Source organism: Halyomorpha halys, unplaced genomic scaffold (assembly GCF_000696795.3).
Source record: "Halyomorpha halys isolate HHAL.00 unplaced genomic scaffold, Hhal_1.1 Scaffold1363.1, whole genome shotgun sequence".
Taxonomy (NCBI): Eukaryota; Metazoa; Arthropoda; class Insecta; order Hemiptera; family Pentatomidae; genus Halyomorpha; species Halyomorpha halys.
The window spans coordinates 65048-87376 of NW_027108627.1; the positions used below are offsets into that span (position 1 = coordinate 65048).

Here is a 22329-nt window from a genome sequence, read left to right on the forward strand (position 1 = left end):
ATTTTTTGTGTGTTATATATATTTATATTGTCCACTCTGAAACGTTGGGTTAAAAGAAAGAGATATAATTCCGCATCCCAAGATATATCCCCATCGTTTTATTTCTACTTCGTAAAATTGAATCATTACTTTTTTAATTTTTATTACCTTTAATCACAATAAAATTTGAAAAACGAGTATAAACTTAATTACTATACATAAATGCACACAATAAATATAAAAATATAAGAGGTTTGCTATGAGAGCATCATTCTTCTGGGATTGCTGGCAAAAATATTTACCACCTCTTCCACGATGGTTGCCTTATTTGATTTAACTAAACCAATCTATCAAATAAGTTAACTATTTTCTTGGGTCCCAAAAATCTTAGGGAGAGCCGCTGCTCCTCCCTATCTACGCCAATGGCTACTTTGGACTACATCTGTAGAAACGACTGACCTGGAATCCTCACACAAGACTGAAAAGGCAGGAAACTGCACGTCGATTTCGACTATTACAGCACTTACTAGACAAACGGTCTAAATTTCCAATTCATTACAAAAGTTAAATCTACATGACTGTTGTTAAAGCCACCTCAAATCGACTATGTCTTTTTGTTGGAAGGCTTTAAAAATGAACAAAAAACAAACTGGCTCAGATTAAACATTTATTTGGTTCAATTTAAACATGGTAAAAAAACAAAACTAAAAACTAACATAAATGAAACATACAAGCAAAATAAAAAGCCTTTCAGATAAATTATAAAATTATGAAAATTAAAATAAAATAAACTAATTTACATATAAACAAATAATATGTAAAATAAATACTGGTCGACGGTTAATCCACTAGGTCAAAAGGTTAATCCACTCCGATAGGTCAGAGGAAGATATTTTGCTTGTCGAGATGTGCAGGTAGAAGCTCCATTACTAAATACTCCGCTGCAACTCTCAAACTGGTCCAAATTTGGTGCAATGGCTTACAAACAGCCGATGTCCCAAAAGCTAAGATGGCTACACTGGCACTCATTGAGGGCAGACAGGGTCTAGTTGTTTTTATTAATTATACGAGCCGATTGATTAGCAACAACTCATATTGCACTCAAAGGCCAGAAACGCAGAAAAGGTCTGGTTCCGCACTGTAATGACTCACTAACTCACTAAAAATGTCCAAACTATTATCAACCAAACGCAGACAGGGCTGCTAATGCTACCACGGCCACTAATTAGCCGGAACTGTCATTAATAAAGTTGAAACACAGAAAAGGTCTGGTTTCGAACTGTAGTGACGACTAAAACACTCAACAAATGTCCAAACTATTAAACTATATACGCAGACAGGGCTGTTGAGGACGCTATCAAGGCTACTAATTAGTTCCAACTGCCATAAAAAAACTAAGATGGTCGGTCCGTTGCTAGGTGACGCAACAATGATCACGCCTAGGAACTGTCTCTATTACTCATTTTTACAAACAAATCTAATTACACATTTTTCTTTTCAAATAACTAAATATAAATAAAACAATAAAAATAAAATAAATGTAACTAAATTAAATACTAAAATACTATTTACAATTATTTACAACGTAAAAATACTATTTACAATTATTTACAACGTAATTATATTATAGCGTTAACAACTGTAATAAGGCCAATCTGTTCATACGAAGTTGAGCTTAGGCGCTCGTATCCAATACTTACAATCCAAATCCTTTATAAAATCCTCAATGCTCCTTACTTATGTCACAAATAAAATCATATTTGATGTTCCATATATAATTTGCCCGACCCAGATATCAATCCTTTCTTTATAAACTCCCTAACCACCCAAACCCACTAGTTTCTAACCTTGCTTCCTCTTCCATTCCTGAAATGCTCCGAGGCACCTGAAAAGAAGATGAACTCGGGACCTTCTAATGTAGAGTGGTACCAATGGCTAGTTTTCCTACAAACCTGTATCATATCATTATGATGAAACATTCATCAAACTTACTGGATGTATTTTTATGTAAATGCGGTTGTAAGTATTGACAGAAAACACGAATTCTTCTTTGTTACCTCCTTTCACCTCTTCACTTGGTTTCAGGATGGGAAAGAGAATGAAAAATGCGAGTATTTTAATTGGTGGTCACTAAAAAGTAGTCAAAGGACTAGTGCGACACTGCACTAGAACACATATTTATATATAATGTAAATCCATTTTATTCGAATATCCAACAATCACCCGCGAATCTATAGCACTGCAAGTAGATTACCAAATGGTTACATGTTCTCACTGTATCTACTACAGTGCCATTAGGCTCTTCTCAATATTTTAAGAAGGTTTCAAAATATAATAAAAGATTATTTCTATATTTTGAGCACAAACTGTTTGAAAACGATCACAGGATATTATTGAGTAACTTGATAAATCGAGCTTTAAAATTGATTGTGGATTTCACTTTGAATTGAGCCTAAAGAAACTGACGGACATATTCAACTGACTTAATTTTATTTTAGGTCAAATTATTACAAAAGAATCACGTGATCTCAGTGAATAATCTGAGCCATCAAACTTGAAAATTAGTTGAGTCGTTTGCTAAATATTGTTATAGTACAATCTCACTGATGAGTAGGTTATGCCACTCCTGTGCGCACAGTTAAAGCAAATTATCTAAATTGTTTTGATTGCAGCAATGGGTTGTAACCTACTGCTGCGAATATCCGTATTGTCTAAGAGGCAGGGTAGAGTGATAAATAAATAAATAATAAATAATGGTAAGGGAAAGTAAAAAAGGAGGTAAAAGGTTTTGGAATTAGTGTTTAATTTAATTAAGTATTTATTTAACAAGGTATATTAAGTTGAAAACATCGTATTAATATGAAGTTAAAACTATGTTAATATATACTAAAAAATATTAATGTATATATTTAGCTGTTTAAATATTCTTCATCCGATTTCAAAAAAAGTTTTATTTTACAATATTAAAAAAAATCTATTAATTTTATCACTATAGGTATGGCGCCCTTACGAAATGTTCCTTCATTATCACTACTCACGAAGACAGGATTCGGCTCACCAAGTGCAGTGAGGGAAGCTTGTACTTTTCCGTCGATTCCCTACAATCAGGTAAAGAATTTTATGAGTTTATTATTAAAATTGCTAAGTAATTAACAAGTAACTACATAAATAAGGTCTTAAGGTAGCAACAAACAATTATAACAATCGTTTGAGATCATCTACTTACAGAGAAAACCCTGAAGGTTTCTCTTTAGTGTCTTTTTGTCGGAATGAACATTATACAAAAGTTAAATTTTACTTAAAAGTAGTGATGTATAAATAAAAAAAAAAGACACAGATATCTATTATATCCATAGTTTTCATACATATCTTGATTCTAAACAGATATATCGACCAAAAATATGGAAATTCCGACCCAAATATTTTATCCTAAGTATAATATCGAAATGATATCTGTTCTAATTTCGATATTGAAATCTATCTCAATATCGAAATTAGAATCAATATTAATATGGATATTGAAATCTATACTACTGTGGATATTGGAATTTATACTAATATTTAGATTTAAATCTTGTTTTTTTTTTAACTTTTTATTGAAACAAAAGTATTCAATTGTATCATATGTAGAGTGGAAAATTTGGTTTTGCGTCAGCATAACTACTTCTGCCTCGGAGAAATTCAGTCCACCTTGACTTGAGTAGCTGCAAAATCTCCGTTATATGCTGGAAAAGATTTTTTTTTTTTGCACTTGATAATTTTTCATAAAAAAGATATGTTTATTCACTCAAAATCATTAGTTGTTTTATGTTTTGTAATTTATTTAGATTATTTTGAATGAAAGCTAAGAAATACATCTTAACACTTTGCTAAACCAAAAAGATAATGTCATATCATTGGCAGCTTTTTTATTTTTTTTTCTTATGCTGGAGTAGTTGGTCGTGCGACTTCTTGTTCGTCTTGCTCTGCCCTATACAAATTCAATTTTTTCAAATGCTCATCGGCAAATGTCTTATTTTTTATTTCAGATAGAGCAGTAAATTTGTGAAAGTGGTCTCCATCCATTCCCTTGGTCGCACAGTACACATATACCTGAGCCACCAAGCCTGTATCGTGTAGATAGGCGTGGCCAGTCAGGCTTCTGCATCTCCTACTGGGAGGTCAGCTGGGAATGGGTTTTCTATTAAACATTTGTATCTTTTCCTCTCCACCTTGATAATGTGTGTTTTCATTGTTTCATCCTTAACTATGTTCCTTATTGAGTCATAGGTTTTTGGATGGACTGGTTGTAGTAATTTTACCCCTTGTCTGGTAAGACTCTGCTTCTTCATTTCCAGGAACCCGGCAATGGATCGGAGTCCACCGTAGGACCGCACAGTACCAGGTCGCAGAGGAGGGATAGACTCTTATGCGTGCTAGTACAGCGAGGATAGAAACATGAGAGAAGCATTTCATATCATTGTCAGCTTTGACATTGTCATCAGTTTATATTTTTTATACAAAATACGTTTCTCTCTCCCAAACCGTTTGTACCCGGATATCCAGGAGCTAAAATTTTTTTTTAATAACTGCTCTTTTTGTTAACTGACGGTACTAACACTAATTTAATATGAATTTTGACTTTTTTAAATAATATGGAATATCATTGTGTAAATTCTGTCCGGCAAGTAACGAGGCATTGTAAGAAACCATGGTAACTGAATTTTTTTATGAATTGACATTTTTGGAATAACTAGAATTTTTAACGCTAATATTATAAACTGTCGAAAATATCTTTAGGATATATTAATAGGATAATGTTAATATTATATCACGGTACGTGACTGCTGTTTAAACGTAAAACATAGCAATTGAACAAAACAAACTTTTTATCTTTGTAAAATTTTTTATTTTGTCTGGTACCATGTTTTACGACCAAATGCCTCAAATATAGAATTATATTATTTAAACTGATATTTAAATACTTTTTAGGTTAAGAATGGTGTTAAAACAAGTGAAGAGGATGAATTCTTGAAGGAGAGCAATACGACATCAATGTCCGATGAAACTGTAAATTATAAAACATCAGAGGAAGTCATCGAAGTGGAAAAACCTAGTTCAGGCCAAACAATTTTTCGTGATACAAATATTCTCTCAGCCCAGTCTAATTCAAAACCAAAGCATATGTTGTTGGGAGTCGGCAGTGGGCTTCCGTGGCATTCCTTACTATCATTGCTCAAACCTAACCTTAACATCCAGCAGTTGCGTTACAAGAGTGATAAAAAAGTTGCTGATGACTGCGATTTAACCGCTAACGATGATTGCAAACCTAGAATAACGAAATTGGATTTGCCTCTCACATGCATAAAAAAAACACCGCCTGTACCACCTTGTGAAATCCCTGTGCAGAAGAGATGGACTTGTTGCGACAGATCCATGTGCTTGCCTTGCTGTTGTCCGATCGAGAAGCCTTTGAAGTGCAAGGTATTTGATGTAAAATTGAACACCTGTCCTAGGAAGACCTATAGGATAGCTGCATATTCTGAATGCTGTAAGAGATACGGGAGAAAGCAATATAAAAAAGAATGTTGTTACACGAAGATAATTTGTTATGCCGGGGGGATAGCGGAGAGGGAGATCAAGCCACTCATCCATATAAAGGACAGGCAGGCTCTCACGCTTGGCTTCAAAATTACTGCCATGTGCGATGCCCCCTGTTCAACTTAGCACTATAACAATTCTCTTATTTCCCTCTTAAGCCAATAACAGGTTTTAAAGATCTGAGAAAAGTTCAATGAAGAACTTCACAAAAGGTATCATATGATATTTTTATGTTCATTTTTTTTTATATATATTTTTTTTATTAATTATAATATACTGTTTGCCAGAATGCTATAATAAAAACAAGCACATGGTAAGGTGCAATGCCTTTTGCACAATACCGTGAGGTGATTTGACTTTCCTTTTTATACATATTTTTATCTATATATCAAACAGTAGGAACATTTTTTAAAAAGTTTGCACAGTAAAAAGAATGAAAAGAAAAAAGAAATAAACAATCAATATATTTGGTTAAAACTAATATATATATACAGGTCTCAAATTTTGTTCATGTTTTGCCTATTAGTATATGTTTGGTAAGTATGAGGCTGTATGTTACTGGTGATGGTTCTGGTTAGTCTCGGAAAATTTGCAATAACTCCGGACTAAATAAGTTGTTTAAGGCTGAGAAATTAAATTAACCTTTTAAGGCTATATGAAAAAATCTGGTAGCATCACCTAACTTTTACTTACCACCTTGAGATGAAATTAATATTTTTTTGTTGGATATTTTTTATTTTTATGTTGCTCAGAAAATAAAATATGTCAGGGTTTATTGAGATGTAAAAACTATTATCAACAATAATCCTGCCTACAAGACAATAGCTAAACAATAGAAAACAAAGTCGTCCGATTGCCGAAGTCAAAGTGTGTTTTAGGCGGTTGCATTGTTATCGCTTAAGTTATGACTCCAATTCTTTCATAGTCCATATTTAGCCACATAACATTACTACTTACAATGAGAGATGTTTGATTATTTCATATAAACAAAATTAAAGTATTCTGTAAATTCGGCATTTAAAGAGCCTAGATGCTTGTATCCCCACTTCTACAAGAGCAGGTGGGAGCTGTAGAACTGATAATAAATTTCATAGAATATGATAATTTGTGAACCAAGAATCCCAGGTCAGTTCTCAAAATAATATCAGTGAAAAAATTGACGAATCTTCTCTGCAGAAGTATGCTGTTTCGCACATCAAAAATATCTCCGTAGTCGATCTTTGTCCAGGGTAGAAAATATTCGAATCCACTGGACGCTGCTCCTACCAGTTCTTATCTAATGTGGAATTATGGAAAATGGCTAAAGCTATTGCATTGTTAGGATAATTCTCCCAAGAATATTCCAATCTGTATGAATGAACAGAATGTCTTGTTTCTGTATACAACCTCACCACAGCACTTTTAATGGAATGAAACTGCTCATTCAAAAAACTTATATGCTATATGCTATATGCTACTTCACATATGTATAGAATTCGGTATTCCGGTAATAATGTTCAAGTAGACATTTTTTTCTGTTGTTTTATTTTGAGTATAGACAATTTTTCAGAGTCAGGTTCCGGATTAAAAGTATTTTAGATTAATTTTTCTTAGCCTTATTTTGAATAAGCATGAGATTGAGAATCAGCAGATTGAAGATAGATAGCTGCACTCCAAGCTCCAATTTTGAGGAGATATTAACAAGTAGATCAAATGTCATTGCTGGATATTACAAGCGGCAGGAAAGTACAATGGTAGGATATTGGGTACTTAGGAGGATTTTAGACTTTCGGTATCATTTGATAATATCAAATGGATAACTTCAAAAATTCGGATAGATAACTTCAAAAAAATTCGGAATACCGAATTCTATGAATAGGTGAAGTGTAGCATATAGTATCGTTTTTTGAATGAGCAGTTTTATTACAACTGCTTTTGTGAGGTTATGTACAGATACTTTACCGAAGGTCATCTGTGAATTATGTTAAGGGGCTTCTACATGTTGGCCAAGCCGTGGCGAACTTAGGCATGCACGATCTTTCGAGAGTCGGTTTTTTGGACACAGGCCAAAGGGGTTCGTGAGAGTACTGGTGACCTATGAAAGAATTGGAACCACAACTAAAGAGAAAATACACTATTAATTTAATCTAGAATCATCACAATTTTTCCTTCTATTTTTATATTTATTTTAAAAATTGAATAACGTTTTAAAAAATATATCATTCTGGTTCATTGATATTCTTTTTTCAGGAGTGAAAAGTACAGTCAGTGAACAAACAAAAGGTATTATGTAAATATATTACAGTAACAACCGTGCGTGATTGTCAACTTTAAAAAAAATAAAAATAATTTTGAATCAATTTTACTTTAGTCTCCTTATTATATTCCTCTTGAAGCTTGTCTGTATAATTATCAGGTAATTATAAGGTAAGTTTAAGTTAAATAAAGTTACTAATATTCCGTTCAAGTTCATTCATCAGCCTTTATCTAAGCTTTCAAAGGGCTTTTCAATTACTGACCATCCTACAATGCAAATCTAAACAGGAAATACTAAAAACATATTGCAAGTGGTAGTATTTGGTATAGTCCATGCGGCAGATTATAAATAGTGTGAAGTACCTATAAAGTGGAGTACCTATAAAGAGGAGTACCTACAAAGTAGAGTACATATAAAGTGGCTAGTCTGTGGAGTAGAATCCGAATTGAGGAACTCGGAACAGGTGGCAGAGCTATATTCAATTTTTCTTTGATAACTTCTAAACCGTGCTTTTTTGGCCGAATACAACTATTTACGAAGTTACAAATTTCATTTTAAAAAGTATTTTTGATTCAATAGTTACTTACCTTTAGCTTAGCTTAAAAAATACAATGTTATCAAAGTTAGCAAAAAATAGTATTTAAACTTTTTTTCGCCGGATTATGTGAAACAATTGTCAATTTCACTCCTGATTTTCTTCGCCATTTTCGGTGTGGACGTAAAAGTTTGTATTTTCTAAGACCTTGGCAATCCAAGAAATGATCTGCGTCTTTGTCATCAGTAAAAAGTGGATACTTATGGGCTACTTATATTTCAATTCTGTATAGATGGGGTTGGAGGTAATCACGCCCAGTAAGTAATATGAAATTGACAACGAAATATTTTCTCGTTGAGTCCATACGTAGTACTTCTTTGAGGAGTCCTTTTTTCCTTTTTCACCTTTTTCCTCCTGTTGTGTGTTGCCTTTTTTAGTTACTCAATTTTCATAAAAATTCCATAAAATAGAATTTTTACTTCTAGTTCAGTCTTTAAATGGTGGAATGATATGAACTCTGACTAAGGAGAAAGTCCATACTTCTTTTGCTAGTAGATCTTCTTATTCATTGCCTGCAATTCCACAGAGGCTTGATACTTCTTCATGTTGATGTTCAGGTTTAGATTAGTCAGCTCGTCTTCGAGAAAGTAGAAGAATTTATCGATCTGAAAACTCAGGTGAACCAAAAGGATATTAACTTGAAATATATCGTTTATATACTTGCAATTAATAACTGCAAATGGGTGCTACCATAGACTGAAAGGGCACCTTGGGAGCAGAAAGCTATCTAGGACTACCAAGACACACCTTTATAAAATTCTTATTAGACCAGTGGTGTCCAGCGGATAGTTGTCTACAGGTGACCAACGTTTTCTAACCATGTTGGAGGGTCAAGTTTTTTTAATTTTTTGAGACGGCCACTTAAAGAAAAAAGTCAACGCCGCATGCTGGATTCGATCCGGCGCCGCTTAACGATCTGAGCTACGAACTTGTTATAGAGCTTTATTTGCGTTCACTATGATAAGGGGCCCATAAGAGACAAATATTATAAGGCGAGATGAATGCAATATGGTCCGGGTGTGGTAAAAAAAAACTCAAATAGTAAATAATTATACTATTATACTATACTATTAAGCCAACGTTTCTTCTTTTATAATTTATAATCTTCCATTATAAGGCAATCCTTCCCGACCGACCCGCCCCACTAAAACCTCGATTTACCGCTGGTCCTATACAACCTGTGAACGGAAAGAGGAGACTTAACTTGGTTAAATCGAGTAATAATTAAAAAAATGACTAAAATTGAAAAACGGCATGAAACCCGCCCTCCGTGTTACCTTAATTTCCTTTGAAACAGTCACTTATTGGGAATATGATCACTTTACGATTTGTGACTATCTCACAAGAGTAGATAAATATTATAAGGCAATCCTGTTTCATAATGGAGCCTAATAGTATTAGTTCATAAATGCATGTATAAAAACTACAAGCACTAATACTTAGTGTTCATCGGCGACTACTTCATACTACAAGCCAGTGAAGTTGTACGAACTACAAGAATAATTGAATTAGTTTGTACATTATAATGGAACGGGACACAGGTACTTGTATTTCAACTACCAACTAAAATATGTTATTTCTAGAAAATCAAAATTTATTCAGAAAAAGTCATAAATATGCTCGTTTATTGGCAGCAAACAGCGTCGTTTTAAATAAAATAGCATCGTGAAAAAACCATAAAAACAACTATAAAATATCCTTTGTTGATATGAAGAATAATGATTAAGAAATTTCACAAAAGGTAAGTGCCTTACATAATAATAGTAAAACATTTATTTCAATTTTATCTTATGAAAGTACTTATGATATCTCCGTTTAAAAGATGGGATTGTCATTAACTCTTAACTAACCTCGTTTAACTGAAACAAAGATCAAAAAAGAGAGTTTTTATTTTGCCACCAATCTAGCAATTCTCAGTGTATTTATAACATACAGGTAATATTTTTATTGCAGAAAAATAAAAGCCAGCATTTCTACTTTTTGTTGAAGAAGAAACCACCAAGGTTGCTCGACCTTGCCAGAAAGGTTTAAGTAATTGCAACCAATTTAAATAATTTACCGCTTCCTCGATCCTACATAGTGATTCAATATAGCAATTTCTGTAGGCATACTTGGTCATTGTTTAATCTGATATTTTCAAGTTTATTCAAAATTCCGAAATTTATTATATCCGGTAATTCTACTTCGAAAGTATGATTTCATTTCCAATTCACAAGTATTAAAAGTTTTACTAATGTTCATGCTTAGAAAGCATGATGATTTTGAACTGTAGAAACACTACAAAAGAAAAGGTATTGTAAGAGCTGGAAGAAACATATAGTACAACATCTCAAGAGGAATAAAAGCCAGTTATTTCACTCCAATTATTGATTCCTTTAATGAAAATTATGTAATAGTCAAACTCAATGAGTCTGCCAACCTGAAAAATAGTAGCTGTTTTAAAAGTTAAAAAAATAATTCATTCAGAGCTCCACATTGTTAAACCTGCAACACTGGAAAACCTTCATGAGAACATCATTTAGAAGAGAGTAAACTTACTAAAATAAGACCCCTAACAGAGCTGTTTACGTTAATTAGTTTCCGAGTTATTTAAGAGCAACAACATTAAAAAAAAAAAGTACTTTATATAGATATATCTCAGGAACCATGAGGCGTACAGAATCTATTAGCACTCAAATTAAAGCTTGTTTAATATGCTATAAAGTAATTTATGGCGTAAATAAAGCAGTTTATGGCGTAAATAAAGCAGTTTATGGCGTAAATAAAGTAGTTTATGGCATAAATAAAGCAGTTTATTTTTGTAGTAGTAGTTTTCATGGTATTTGCAAAAATTTATTTATTTCTAGTTAATTTCATATGCAAAATATCATAAAAGCTATTACACCATCCCAGATAAACTACTTTATAGTACGTTTAACTAGCTTTAATTTGAGTGCTAGCAGGCATCTTTACTCTTGGAGCTCCGAATGAATTATTTTATTTTAACTTTGAAACAGGCTCCATTTTGTATTACCCTTAACTATTCTTGGCAGACTCATCAATTTTGACAAGTGTAATACGTAGTTTTCATCAAAGTAATCAAACATTGGGTATAGTAACGAGTTTTATTCCACCCGGTTCTTGTACTAGTAGCAGATGACGTATAACGCATTGTTATATTAAACCATCCCAAATTGAAAATAATCCATTCTAATTTATTTTAAGTTACTTCATTCGTTTCAGTTTCGTAAAAACCAATCAGATCATTGAGGTTGCTCATTACATTCGAACTCTTGATGACTTCATCGAAAGTGCTTATACCTTATCGCACTGTTGCATCACATAAATCCAGACATCTCAAGTACATTATCGCCAGTAGGAAGAAATACACGGTGCGAAGTAGGTTCTATCACATAACAAAGGTAATACAACTAAATCAATTTTTTTTTTTAAACTTACTAATATTCTAAGCAGAAAAATGCATGCTAATATTTACATAATGATTTTTAAAAACTCTTACGGTTATTTATGGTCGTTCAATATTACGTTTTTAAACTACAAAGACGCCGAAATTTAAATTTATTAATTTAAGCATTATATATAGGGGTATTTTTCAACAATGACAGCACTAAATAATTAGTTATGCCAGCCGGAAGTGCAGACTTTAGAGTAAATTGTTATTTCAAAATCATGAATTAATCTTCACACATTCCTGAGACTGATTATTATTTCTTTAAACAAAGTAAAATTTATCTAATTTTAGTCTCAAAATGATTTATATTTCTATACAACTCCAACATTTCAGCCAATTCGGTCATCCTCAAGGACAATCTTAATATAATTTAAAAAAAAAAAAATTATGTAGACTATTCTGCCCAGATCGTTAATTTCAGTCCACAATTACCCTATATTGTCAATTCTTCATATTAAATTAATAAATAAATTATAATAGTGAGCATTAGCTGTGATTAAAAGTTTTAATCTTTTATTTAATAAAAGGATTTGACAATAGGGTAATTGTGTACTGGGGCAGAATAACATGCATAACTTTTTTTTTAAATTTATGTGGTTCTAAAATTGTATTTAAGATTGTCCTTGAGGATGACCGAATAGGCCGAAACGTCGGACCTATAAAGGAACACAAATTGTTTTGAGATTAAAATTGGATAAATTATATTTTATTTAAACTAAAATTCATTAGTCACTTTATGTAGTTTTACGATCTTTTATATAGTACATAATAAATAACAAAATTTTACCTATATATGAAAAATATAGTAAGGAAAAGTATTGCGATCGTTGTTGAGGTTCCCTGAGTCCAAATCACCAAATCTCCCTATAAGATATGAGTCTGTTTGTATGAACAGCCTAACTCAAAATCGAAAATTTATAAAAAAATTTAAATTAACTTACGTATATATGGAATTTATAGTAAGGAAAAGCATTGCGGTCGTTTTGAGGTCCCCTGAGTCCAAATCACCAAGTCTTCCAATAAGATATGTGTCTGTTTGTATGAACAGCCTAACTCAAAATCGAAAATTTATAAGAAATTTAAATTGTATATTTAAGGCCGGTATCTACATGGAATATGACGGCAACTTTTTCGACAAAATCGACCGACCGGTTGTACTTACTTATAGAATCGATTTTTCACATTTTTTTTTTTTTTGGCTTACTTCAAAATGACTATCGATTTTGATTAAACTTGGTAAATCAATAAGAAATTAACTTTTCTTTAATTCCAGAAAAGTTTTATCCCCGTTGAAATAGTCTAACAAGGCCATAATACCGAATTTTCAAAAACACTTCCTCTAAAATACCTATAATTTTGTTGATTTGAAAAAAAAAATAGTACTCAATATTAGAAATTATAACAATGGATAAATACAAACTATTAAATAATTTAATAAGTTACCAAAGGATAAAAAAAATAAAAAATAAAGATAACCGATTCTAACGGGAAAAACTGATACTGCCAGAACTTTTTGGATGCATTATATTATATTAGAATTATATATGTTACAAATTGCATTATATATATAAGAAACGAATAACAATAATAAAAAAAAATGTTTTTGTTTATAATTTTCGCTTTCTCTGGTCTTTATATTATTACATACATTCAAATCACTAGAACAGCGATAACTTCGACACAAAACTTAAAGACGTAAGTAGGATAGTAAGTCTAAGTTGTTTAATGCGCGCACTGCACCGTTTTGGTTTTTTATCTAGTACGAAAATTCTTATTTAATGGTTTTATGAGGTGCGAATAACGAATATCAACTTCCTAACAATAATAACATAGTTTAACAAAGCCGTGTACATATGATATGAATCGAGAGAGATCGGGCACACTCGGCTGTCTTCGATCTTCCAGTCTAAAATTGCTCTCTATTTCACCATTTTCTCAGCGCTAAGCTATTGCATTCTTCGTCTTTCTAATATAAATCAATTTAAGGTTCACTATGCCTCGTAAATGTTGTGTCCCTTTTTGTACCAGTAATTATTCCAGTTCTATAAAGAACTCGGGTTGTATTACAACGTTTCATTTCCCGAAAGAGAATAATTTAAGACAACAATGGCTGAAATTGATTCCCAGAAAAAACTGGTCACCGTCTACAAATTGTTGGTACCGTTGTTTATATCAAACATTTCACTACTGATGATTTTAAATGCAGGGATCAATCATCACTCTCTTCTAAAAGAAATTATTAAAATTGCTATAATGAACGTTCACACATTGGGACATAATTGCAAGAAATATGCTCTCATCGTGATATATCAATATGGAATACCATAATCCAAAGTATTAATACGATGTGTAATAGACTGTTATCAAATTGTAAAAATATTCGAAACAATCAATGTACAGAAAAAATATCAGGAAAATCCAGCCATTGAAATAAATAAATTGGCAACTGCCAAACCCTCTTTTTTCTTAATATAAAATATCAATATTAAATTTTAACATGTAAGTTAAAACTGAAACGAGTTTGAGTAGAATTGTTTTAAAATTATACATATTTTCGATTTTCCTGACAAATTGAAAGGGATCTATTGTGAACTGAAAAATAATGTAATCTAATAATGTTATAATATTGCGATTGCAGTGGTAATTTACGCTGAACGTAGCAGAAAGATAGATTTCTAAGAAGAGATTATATTTAGAATTTATCTTTACATAATTATAAACATTAAATACAGATTGTTTTATTGTAAATTTCAAAATGAATTAAGATAATTTACAATCCTCATTTCCCTTTCATATTAAGAAAAAATGTGAGTAAGTAGGAGAGTGGAATAAGATTACACCGACCAAGTATATCAAAACTTGTCAGGAGGCCGACAAGAAGTGGGGATCATACAGCCGAGTTCACCTTGCTAATAGTCATCCCTAGTATGAAAAAAATAATTATTGCTGTCATTACCACGTTGTTTCTATACTTATATTATTAACCAATACCATTAGCTTTCATTATGGAACAGTAACCAGTTTGAACTTAAAAGACACTTTTACATTGGTTAACTTCGTCAAAGATATTGAGGAGTATTGACCCGCTTCAGCTTTATTCGGTAAGAAAATTAACTAATTTCTTTTAAGCAATAGTTGCACCATAACAATAATAATGATCTCTATTCGTGCTAACTGTAATTTCGATGAAAAGTAAATATTTATAATAATTGACTGACAATATTTTAGGCTCCAAAATAAGCTACTAGCTGAGGTTGAATCCAACTACAAAAAATTCATATAAGAAAAAGTGAGAAAAAAATAGTTTTTAAAAAAAGAGAGAGAGAAAATGTTCTTTTAACGGTTATTACTTTTAAAATAACGTCGGTTAATGTTATTTATTTAACTTATGAAACTTGTTGTTTGATTGTATTTATATAATTCTTTCCTACTTGTTATCAGTAATCGCGATCACTTTTCTTTTAATTTTTTTAATTGATAGATAAATCACATTTCGATTATGAAATTTATCAATCGATATTTTCTGTTCAATGATTAAATAAATAAGACAATCGAGATTTTAAGGAAGAACTTATAATAACTTTAAACATTTTTCTTTATATAATTGTCATTCTTCTTTCATAAAAAATAACGTTTACCAGAATTTTCACCGGAACTATTTGAGCAGATTTAGAAAACAGAAAAAATGGTTCCATAAAACTTTTTTTTTCGTCTTGCACACAAAACAAAAAATAAAAGAGTATAAAAATAACTTTTCAATCATATATTTCTAAAGAGCATTTTTAAATTATGATACTTTTTTCATTAAATCATTCAATAAGTTGTGTTAGTATGTAGTATAGGGACGTGTTTAGCACAAGAGCCGGGAAGAAAAAAAGGCAGTTATCTCACCCCAATTTTTGATTACTTTAATGAAAACTATGTATAATTACTAGTCAAAACTGATGAGTCTTTCAAGTATAGGTAGCAGGATTAAAAAATGGCGGCTGTTTCAAAACCTTAAAAAAACATTGATTTTTCATTCGGAGCTCTATATCTTAAAAACTACCAACAACACTAGAAAATCTAAGAGGATATTATTTAAAGAAGAGTAAATTTTCTGAAATAGTAGCCCTAAAAGAGCTATTTACGTCCAATAGTTCTCGAGATATAGCTTTTTAAAAAACATTTCGTAATTTCATAAAAATCTACTGAAAGATTAGTAGTTAGTTAATTTATTTTGAGAAATTTTTATCTCAGGAACTATGTGACGTATTGATGTCTTTTAGCACTCAAATTAAAGCTAGTTTAATGTACTATAAAGAAGTTTATGATCTTTACCTTCGTAGGAATAGTAGTTTTCATGATATTTACTAAAACAAATTGATTTATAGTTGTTCGGACAATAAATTTGATTTATGAAAAAGGTCATTTCAGAAACTATTGGACGTACTGATGTCTGCCAGCGCTCAAATTAAAGCTAGTTAAGTTTACTAAAAAATAGTCAATTATGTTTATCTTTGTAGGAGTAGTAGTTTTTATGATATTTGACAAAATAAACTCACAAAATGTTAATTTATAGTTGTTCGTATAAAATGTTGGATTTTTGAAAAAAAAAAAAAAAATATATCTCTAGATCCATAAGACGCACATATGTCTGCCAACACTCAAAATAAAGGAAATTTAACTTACTATAAAGTAGTTTATGACACTTATCTTCGTAGGGGTAGTTGTTTTTTATGATATTCACATATGAATATAATTTTGGCAAATGGAAATTTGTCCGAACAACTATAAATCAATTTATTTTAGCAAATTTCATGTAAACTATTACTCCTACGAAGATAAACATCATAAACTACTTTATAGCTCATTAAAATAGCTTTAATTTGAGTACTAATAGACATCTGTACGTCAAATGGGTTTTGAGATGTAATTTTTTCAAAATAAGTTCACTAACTACTGATCTTTTTGTATGTTCCATACAACATTTTTATGAAATGTTGCTTTTTTAAAAGCTGTATCTTAAAACCATTTAACGTAAATAACTCTATTAGGGCTCATAATTTAGCAAATTTACTCTTCTTTAAATGACGTTCTCTTAGGTTTTCTTGTGTTGTTCCTGTTTTTTAAGAAATAGAGCTCCGAATGAAAAATTAGTTCTTTTAATCGCTTTGAAACAGCCGCCATTTTTTATTCCCCCTACCTATACTTGGCAGACTCATCAATTTTGACTATTAATTATACATAGGTTTCATTAAAGTAATCAGAAATTGGGGTGTGATAACTGCCTTTTTTCTCCTCTTGGGCTCTTGTACTAGTTGGGGCGCAGGTCTCAGTGCGCTCAGTTCGGAACGTTGTGAGTTCGATTCCCACCTGGGGCAGTTAACATTCATTTTTCGGTGGTCCCGAGGAATGAATCTTGACACTCCCACCTTGGTTAGTAAGCTGAGTTGCCACCAGGTAGCCGCCAGGGGTTGGCAAAAAGGACCAGTAGCCCCACTTGCCGGACTTGTTCCCCCCACCAAATACCAGTACCAGTAAACGTAGTAGGACGCAAATATAATACAATATTATTATATTATATTATAAGGACGCAATAAGATTATAATATGGTTAAGAAACTTGACACTTTGTAGAACTTTGTTACAGCAAAATGACAAAATTACCTGTTCAGGATTATTGTATGAGATATGTGCTACCATGCTTAAGTTGGTAAAAATGTTTAATAAATAAAACATTTGCTCTACTTTAAAAAAAAGGATTTACATTTGATTTGATTTTTGGTGCGTCATAACAACGGGCTCAAATCTATCTTTTGAGGGTGTTGTAATTTTTTTAGACTTTTCCAGTTACTTTCTTGTGCATCTAACTCTGAACTTTCCAATGGAAAAGGATAACTTTCTTTTTTTCACAGATACGATGTCAGCTTTTAAGACAAATTTACACTACGTACTTTTTTTGTGTATTCTGAAGGCAAAAACACCAAAACCTTAAACTCACTTTTTTAAAAACACCTGTCCATATCATATCATTGTTACTGTCACATTTTATATTTTATTATCTTTTACACCTAATAGCACAGTATAACACTTTTTTGTATTTAAGTTTTTTTTTAATTGTAATGAAAATTAGCCCTGACGTGACCAAACGGCATTACTATATTGCATAATTCAAAAATAAATATTTTAATGTTAATTTCAACTAATTGTGTATTTTTATGATGGGATGTAAAGCGTTTTGGTCGCGTTTGGGCTCATTCCACTAAGAATTCAATAAATTTAAACGTTTTCAATCCGATCTTAAAATTAAAATAAATTGTAGACCAGTGAAACAGTATCAGTAGGTGAGTGATTCTTCAGAGGAAAGTATGAAAATGGTGAAGAGGTTAATGAATTGATAATAGACCTCAAATTTGGAAAATATACCTAGTATGGTAAGGTAATAATTATAACAAAGTTTTTATTTGTACTTTATTAATGCAAGATTGTAGTCTTTCATTGAAGTCCTATTCAGTCCCAGATAAGAAAAGTCATGATTCATTTAGGTAGATGAGAATTGCGAAATAAAGAGTAATTCTATAGGAGATCGAACCCCGAGCTGAAAAAGGCAATCTGGTTGCCTCGCCCTAACGTGTTCGGCCATTACCAGTTTTGTTACCAGTCGATAATTATACATGTGCAATTGATCCAAGTGCAATAATTAGAACATACTAAAAATTAAGTACAAACGCCCTGAAAAGTCGAAAAGAATAGTAAAATAAAGCAAAATAGCAATGGGAGGTTCCGTTACATTGAAACATAATTTTCTAAAGCAATAAAATTATAATTACTATGACGTACTTTTATGTTTATTTCATGAATTTTAGTAGCATAAGTTTATTTAGTGAATTATAGTATGGTATTCAGTAGCATAACCTGTATGATTCCAAAGAAAATCGTAAGTAAAGAGCAACTAAAGTGATTTTTGACACTTTTTGGTGTGGATTAGATTTTGTAATTATAAAAAAAGGGACTATTTGATTCAATCTTTCATCAAAAGAAGTTTAAAGAATCAATGAATTTATTTATGGATAATTAATATTAATTACCCGGTGAAAATTATATTTTTCATTCCTTCTTTTTCTTTTAAAACAAACATTATTTATTTGTTTATTTATTGAATACTTAATTGCCCAACCATACAATGCCAAATTACAGCAAATATATATTAATATATTACAGTAATAACAAAAAACAAAACATAATAAAAATGAAAATAGAATAAAATTTTAAAATTTAATTTTTCTTCATTATGAGAAATAGTTGACCGTGGAAGATAAATGAGGAGAAGATGGTTGGGTGTGCGGTCAATGAAAAACACAAATAAGTAAGAATAAATAAATAAAGATTAAGAATAATTTTACACATACAATGAATCATTGTATGTTTAAAATTATTCTGTTTATACTTTCTTTTTATATTTTTTTATTTTTCTATGCTTACTGTGGTTGTTATCTTGTTTTGTTTTTAGCCCTGAAGAAGGCTAGAAACTCTAGCCGAAACGTCGGCACATTAAAATAAGTTAATCATACTTATTTGTGTTTTTCATTGACCGCACCCCCAACCATCTTCTCCTCATTAATTTTTCTTCATTTTACCTGGATAATTAATATTTATTGATACTGTCTGGGACGGACGAAATAGATTATTTTGTGTATAGTGGACAAAATCAAATTCATCCTACCTGAAAGCATATAGATCATTAGAATGGGCTACAGTCGAGTTCAGACAACATTTTTAATTTTTCACTTTAAGATTCAGCATGCGAGAGCATCAAGGCCACAATTTGGTAATACTTGAATGAGTTTTCTTCTGTATCACGCTATATTCAAATTGCTATCATTTGATTAATAAAAACTTCCGAAGAAATAAAACAAAACAACTTTATAAACAACAATAAAAAAAGAAAAGAGACAAATTCAGCTGAACTAAAGCACAAGTAACCAACCAATCAAGTAAACATAGAAATGATATTAATCGTTACTGTGAAGTGTTTCTTATATCCGCCACCAACAGCGCTCATCGTGGCCAATCATATGCTAAAGTATGCCAACACTAATATTGTTGTCCATTTTGTTCAGTGGTCTGGAAATAATAAAAAAAGGGGACAAAATACCCATCCAGGCATTAGCATCTTAACTATTCATCGTAGAGAATAATTTACCAGGCATACAATGAGAGGAATTTGGGTTTCTTCTATTTTTAATAGAGCGTTCTTCTCGTCCAAAAGATAAGACCAAAAAACTAATAATTTCCGAGATATTGAAGAAAAAATTCTCAAAATGTTGGTTTTTTTTTTTTTGCCAAAAAAAAAAACAATGTTCTGGACCAAAAATCTATCAATAAAATGTATGACGACAACCATGGGCGTAGGCAGGATTTTTCAGGATTGAAAATCGAATATAAACTTAATTATTGTACATAAATACACATAATAAACACAATGAATACAAAAATATAAGAGGTGATTAAGTTTGCTATGAGAGCATCAGCCTTCTGGGATTGTTGGCTAAAATATTAACCACTTATTCTGGGTTGGTTGTCTTCTTTGATTTAACTGACTTAATCTATCAAATAAGTTTACTAATTTCTTTATTTTTTTTTCTTAGGACCCAAAAATATTCTCTACTCCCCCCGCCTACGCCCATGCCGACAACGTCATTTTCCCCTATATAACTTTTTTCTTACACAGGTTGGCTGAGGACACACGTAATACGCTTTGAACACTAAGACCTTTGGTTCCTGAAACATCAATTCTATTCTGTTAAGACCTGAGGTATATTTAAAAATAATTATAAATAGTGATATAGGGTAAGGGCTTATTTATAAAAAGATAAGATTTTTAAAAAACATGAGTGTTATAGGGATGGTCAAAAAAATATATTGATCTAAAAAAACTCGACTGCAGAAATAATCCTATCCTTTCAAAGGGAGGGAATGTTATTGGATTTAATTCAACACAGATATTGCGAATTTTCTTGGTTGACCCCCTTTGGACTGGGGACTGCCGGAGGGTTTGGAAAGTATGGAAGGCATAACCTTAGGGTACGTTGATTTTCTGCCGCTGCCGATTTTGTTCCTTAATAATTGCAACAATATTTCTAATTTACAGAAGGCGTACCAATATTACCCAAAACTCCAGTCTAAAACTGAAAGAATCACCGGAATACGGTACTAATTCGTCCAGTTGTATCAGGACAGGAAGGTGTCATAATCCAACTCTCCCTCAAACCGAGGTTAATAGGAGTGTCCGCCATTTTACTCTAATCTACAACAGAAGGCAGCCAGTGATTAGCTCTTACTCTTTCCCTACTCGTCTGCCACGCCCCATCATAAAGCCCACATTTTCGGCTTCACTTTTTCTCTTTTTCACTTTTAATCTTCTTAAATGAATTTCAACATATTATTCTTTTATAAACATGACTTTATTTTCAACAGTTTTTATCATTACTCTTCATTAGTTGAAGTTTCCTCATAACAAATAAAAAGATAACCTTTTTTATTTTGAAAGAGTACTTACAATTATAGGTGAAAAAACGTAATAAATAAAATATTCCTTTGAGTGGAATGACTTCATTCTTGATGATAAGGAAGATGACAGGATAATGTGTCTAAAATAGATCAGTTCAGAATTCATTTACGATTTACGGTCGATAAGTACTTGGTAGTCGATCGTCTTTTATTTTTTAAAAATATTTTAGTTACATGTAATAAGTTTATGTTAAACTTCTGTAACATCTAGGATGCTGAATGTACCAGATCTAATTGCAATCACCCAATTAATGTCGTTAAAATTGGTTAGATAAAACCAAAATGTTTTTACTTACAAATGGAGAAGTTGGTTGACGAGGAGAGGGGTTCTGGTCTGGGAGGAGAATATTAAAAAATAAAACTTTTTTTATTGAGTGCCTACGTTTTGGCTTATGTTTTTTTAGGCATTCCTCAAGGCAATTCGACAGAAGTAGGCGTAGAAATTATTTGATTGACTTTTTGAACTGTAATAGAACTTCGGTCTAGTGGATCTGAACTTAGGCCGAAACGTTGACTAATAATAAAAATAAGTTTTAATTTTTAGCGTTATTTTCATTGATCACATTCATCAAGCAATATCTCTATATGTATTTATTAATTGATTCAACATGGTTTGTATTAAAATATCTTGGTGACATATTGAATCAGTATGCTTCCTCTCCTTCAAATGGATTTCAGTCCTAGAATTTTTTTAATTTTAATTGTAAATGATTAAAAAACTAATCTACATTAATGATTATAAACTATGTATGTATATAAATATAATTATAATTACTGTTTAAGTTTTTTTTTTTTTTTGTTTTTTTTGCAGAAAATGAAACCTCAAATTTTCCTATCTTGTATCTTAATAATTCCAATTATTGGATTTGTTACTTCTGATAAATGCCCGTCTTCACCTCCACTGACAAAGATTATTGATTATGAGCTAGTAAGTATA

At 31.4% G+C, this 22329-nt stretch overlaps 2 protein-coding genes across 5 annotated transcripts in view; both read left to right on the forward strand.

The window, feature by feature from the left end:
• LOC106689448 (uncharacterized) overlaps positions 1-7903 on the forward strand; it is a 9389-nt gene extending 1486 nt beyond the window's left edge. Inside the window, exons 3-5 of the mRNA XM_014434411.2 lie at positions 2975-3087; positions 4951-5771; positions 7789-7903. Of these exons, the coding sequence (XP_014289897.1) occupies positions 2977-3087; positions 4951-5685 (846 nt within the window). The 5' untranslated portion in view covers positions 2975-2976 and the 3' untranslated portion in view covers positions 5686-5771; positions 7789-7903. The remainder of the gene's footprint in view (positions 1-2974; positions 3088-4950; positions 5772-7788) is intronic.
• A 3747-nt stretch (positions 7904-11650) lies between these two features.
• LOC106689449 (uncharacterized) overlaps positions 11651-22329 on the forward strand; it is a 17385-nt gene continuing 6706 nt past the window's right edge. Inside the window, exons 1-3 of one of the 4 annotated variants that reach the window (XM_014434415.2) lie at positions 11723-11791; positions 20554-20637; positions 22204-22320. In XM_014434415.2, coding sequence (XP_014289901.1) covers positions 22207-22320 — 114 coding nt within the window. In that variant the 5' untranslated portion in view covers positions 11723-11791; positions 20554-20637; positions 22204-22206. Of the gene's footprint in view, positions 11792-20545; positions 20638-22203; positions 22321-22329 lie in introns of those variants that run through there. The other 3 variants (XM_014434412.1, XM_067046930.1, XM_014434414.1) reach the window with 3 other exon arrangements.